This window comes from Drosophila willistoni (assembly GCF_018902025.1).
Source record: "Drosophila willistoni isolate 14030-0811.24 chromosome XL unlocalized genomic scaffold, UCI_dwil_1.1 Seg141, whole genome shotgun sequence".
NCBI lineage: Eukaryota > Metazoa > Arthropoda > Insecta > Diptera > Drosophilidae > Drosophila > Drosophila willistoni.
The window spans coordinates 3,131,780-3,134,874 of NW_025814052.1; the positions used below are offsets into that span (position 1 = coordinate 3,131,780).

At 40.2% G+C, this 3,095-nt stretch overlaps 1 protein-coding gene across 1 annotated transcript; it reads left to right on the plus strand.

Moving 5' to 3' along the window:
- The first annotated feature begins 1,340 nt into the window (after positions 1-1,340).
- On the plus strand, positions 1,341-2,409 carry LOC6648816 (fork head domain transcription factor slp2). The gene is made up of 2 exons (XM_047011141.1): positions 1,341-1,951; positions 2,262-2,409. Exons 1-2 carry the CDS (start codon positions 1,350-1,352, stop codon positions 2,407-2,409), a joined length of 750 nt encoding a protein of 249 aa, XP_046867097.1. The 5' UTR covers positions 1,341-1,349.
- Positions 2,410-3,095: the final 686 nt, after the last annotated feature.

Here is a 3,095-nt window from a genome sequence, read left to right on the forward strand (position 1 = left end):
TGTGAGAGACGTATATAAATCCTTTTGCAAAAAGGGCTATGCATATCCTTGTTTGGCCCTATTCACGAGACATCATTTTGTTGGGTCTAAACAAACGTTTATTGCACTTATTGGGGTCGCTTAGAGTTTATAGTTACTATACCTACACTTACATTTCAATATGGAACAGGATTGCATTTCACAAAAACTTACCCTCACTGCGAGGAATGGGTTGAAAATTAAACTGGCCTTGGGCCTTGGGTCTGAGACTGATTCTAGTTATGGGTCCCCAGTCTAGGCATGTCCTGGTTGTGGGTAGTCGAAAAACTGATAATGTACTTACACTTTGCCAACTGCAAACTAATTTGTTTGGTGGGAGGTGGAACCAAACATGTCTATATATACATATATATATACACACCATATGTGTGTACAGTGAAGACTTTGGAGGTTAAAGTTTAAGAACTTTAATGGCCAAATGTCGCTCAAGGGAAGTTTTTACTGTACATAATTGTTGTATGTGTGTGGAACTCCCACCCATTCGAGACAGACAGATACATAGAGAGAGAGAGAGAGGGAGAGAGAGAGAGACAAGAACTTGATAAACATTTTAGATATTTTAGCTATATAGTTTAGATTGTTAGATTGTATAGAGAAAATTTATACCCAACCAATCAACCACACACTAGCAGACAATCACAAGGGCATACTATGTATGTAGATAATCACCCACACTTGTTAGTTAGTATGTATGGCTAAAACAGGATGTTAATTTATCAATCGCCCTCCCCTCACCTTTTCACTGTGATTACCTGCTCGATTTTTGCCCCGTATACAACTAATTTATAGCATGAGTCAACATTTGTCTAGGCAGGAGTAGACCAAATGGATCTAGATTTGAATTTTAGCAAGTTTTCTAGAATTCATCGCGAAAGATGTAAAGCCAGAATTTACAAATATTTGAGAGGGTTGATTAAACAAATCTGGTTCAATCTAAGCCAATCTGGGTAGGCAAAATGTGGGAGACGATGGTTGACATGGTTGGACGACAGAGAGAAGATCCTTAAGGAAAAAGGGCAGGTAGAATTAATCCAATTTAGAGTGCCACTCCATGAGCCATGGCTCACCCCGTTAATCCTACACAAAATGTTCGCGCTTTTTGATGGATATGAATGTGGGATCAATGAATGAATCCGACGGCTTTCATTGATCTGGGGCTGGCTAATCTGTGTGTGTGACTGTGTGAGTGCGTGGCGCAGGATATACCCATAATCCCCGTTAGATTGCAACTAGCATATATGGGTTATATATAGCCTGAACTGGATCATTCTATGTCACAGTCAACTGAAGACATCAAAGAAGACAACAACATGGATACGGCACCAGTATTTCAATCAAGTTTCTCTATACGATCGCTCCTATCGCCAACACAGTCGAAGGATAAAGACGGCAACGAGGACCACAAGTACTATGAGCCACAAAGAGAGCCAGCCGGCAGTCCAGTCAGTGATTCCTGCAATAGTTCCGAAGACATCTCATCGGATGAGGGTAAAAGCGATGGCTCGAATAACTCGGCGCATACGGTTCATACCAAAAGCGACACAAAACCAGCCTTCACCTACAGTGCTTTGATTGTGATGGCCATTCGAAGTAGCCCAGAGAAGCGTCTGACCTTAAGTGGCATATGCAAATGGATTGCCGATAATTTTGCCTACTATCAGAATCATAAAAGTGTCTGGCAGAACTCAATACGTCACAACTTGAGTCTGAATCCTTGCTTTGTGCGTGTTCCTCGAGCTCTGGATGATCCTGGACGTGGCCATTATTGGGCACTGGATCCTTATGCTGAGGATTTGACAATTGGTGAGACAACTGGACGTCTTAGACGCAATCATACGGCTCAACATCTGTTGGGTAGAGGCTCAAAGGTGGCAACCAGCAAGGGTTATGTTCATCCATATCAGCAGTTGCAGTTGCAACAGCAACACCATCATCATCATCAACATCAACAGCAGCAGCAGCAGCAGCAGCATCTTTACGCTCAGTTCTTTAAGCCGCATGCTGCCTATTTTCCAACCATTGCCGATCAGCGACAGCAGGCAATCATGATGCACAACTACCAACAGCAGCAGCAGCAGCAGCAACAAGCAACTGCAATTGCAGCAGCACAACGACAACAGACGACATTATCAACGCATTACCATCAGCAACAGCAAAAACAACAACAGCAACAGCAACATTATCAACATCAACATCGAGCTGCTAACCACAATTACTACCAGCGACAACAGCAACAGCAGCAGCAGCAACATAACTATTATCACCATCAGCAACATGAGCAATATGCCACGACTTATACCAACAATTGGATGCGGCAATCTATTGATTGTTTGTGGCATTAGAAGTCATCCATCATCCATTTTGGCGTAGAACGCGGTTTATTCCACACAAAATGAAACTATTTCAACTACTCAGTGAATCAGTATCAAATGCTAATTACCAATAGTTTTTAGTTAAGCAAATCAAACCTGTGACTAATCTCCACCCCATCTATCTACTTGAATAACTTGATATATACCTACGAAAAACATTTAAACTTATTATAACTACATAATCAATAAAAAGTAAACTAAATAAAAAACAATTCTTAATAATTAATTCTATGAGAAAGAAAAGGAGAAGAATGAGTGAATCAGCTGAATTAGAAAATTGAACAACATATTCCAATTCCTTGCTAAAAGAATCAATTTTATATCTTAAACTGCACTTAATCTAAGCACTAAGTGAGGACTTAAAAAAAACCAGAGGGCCGGGGCTAACTTCGACCGCGTCAAAGTTTGTATACCCTTGCAACTTTTTTGGTAACTCTTTCCTTTTCAAAGTGGAAAAACTTTTTATCTAAAAAGGCTAATGTTTGCGAAAGAACGGCCTACAATATTGGCATAGGAAATATCGAAGATATTGATCAAAGTCACTGTTTTCAACCGATCGTTCCTATGGGAGCTATATGATATAGTAACCCGATCTTGATCAAATTCGGCACAGTCATTAACAGATATATTAAACTAACAAATGTTTAATTTGAAAGCAATCGCGTCAAAAGTAACGAAGTTATT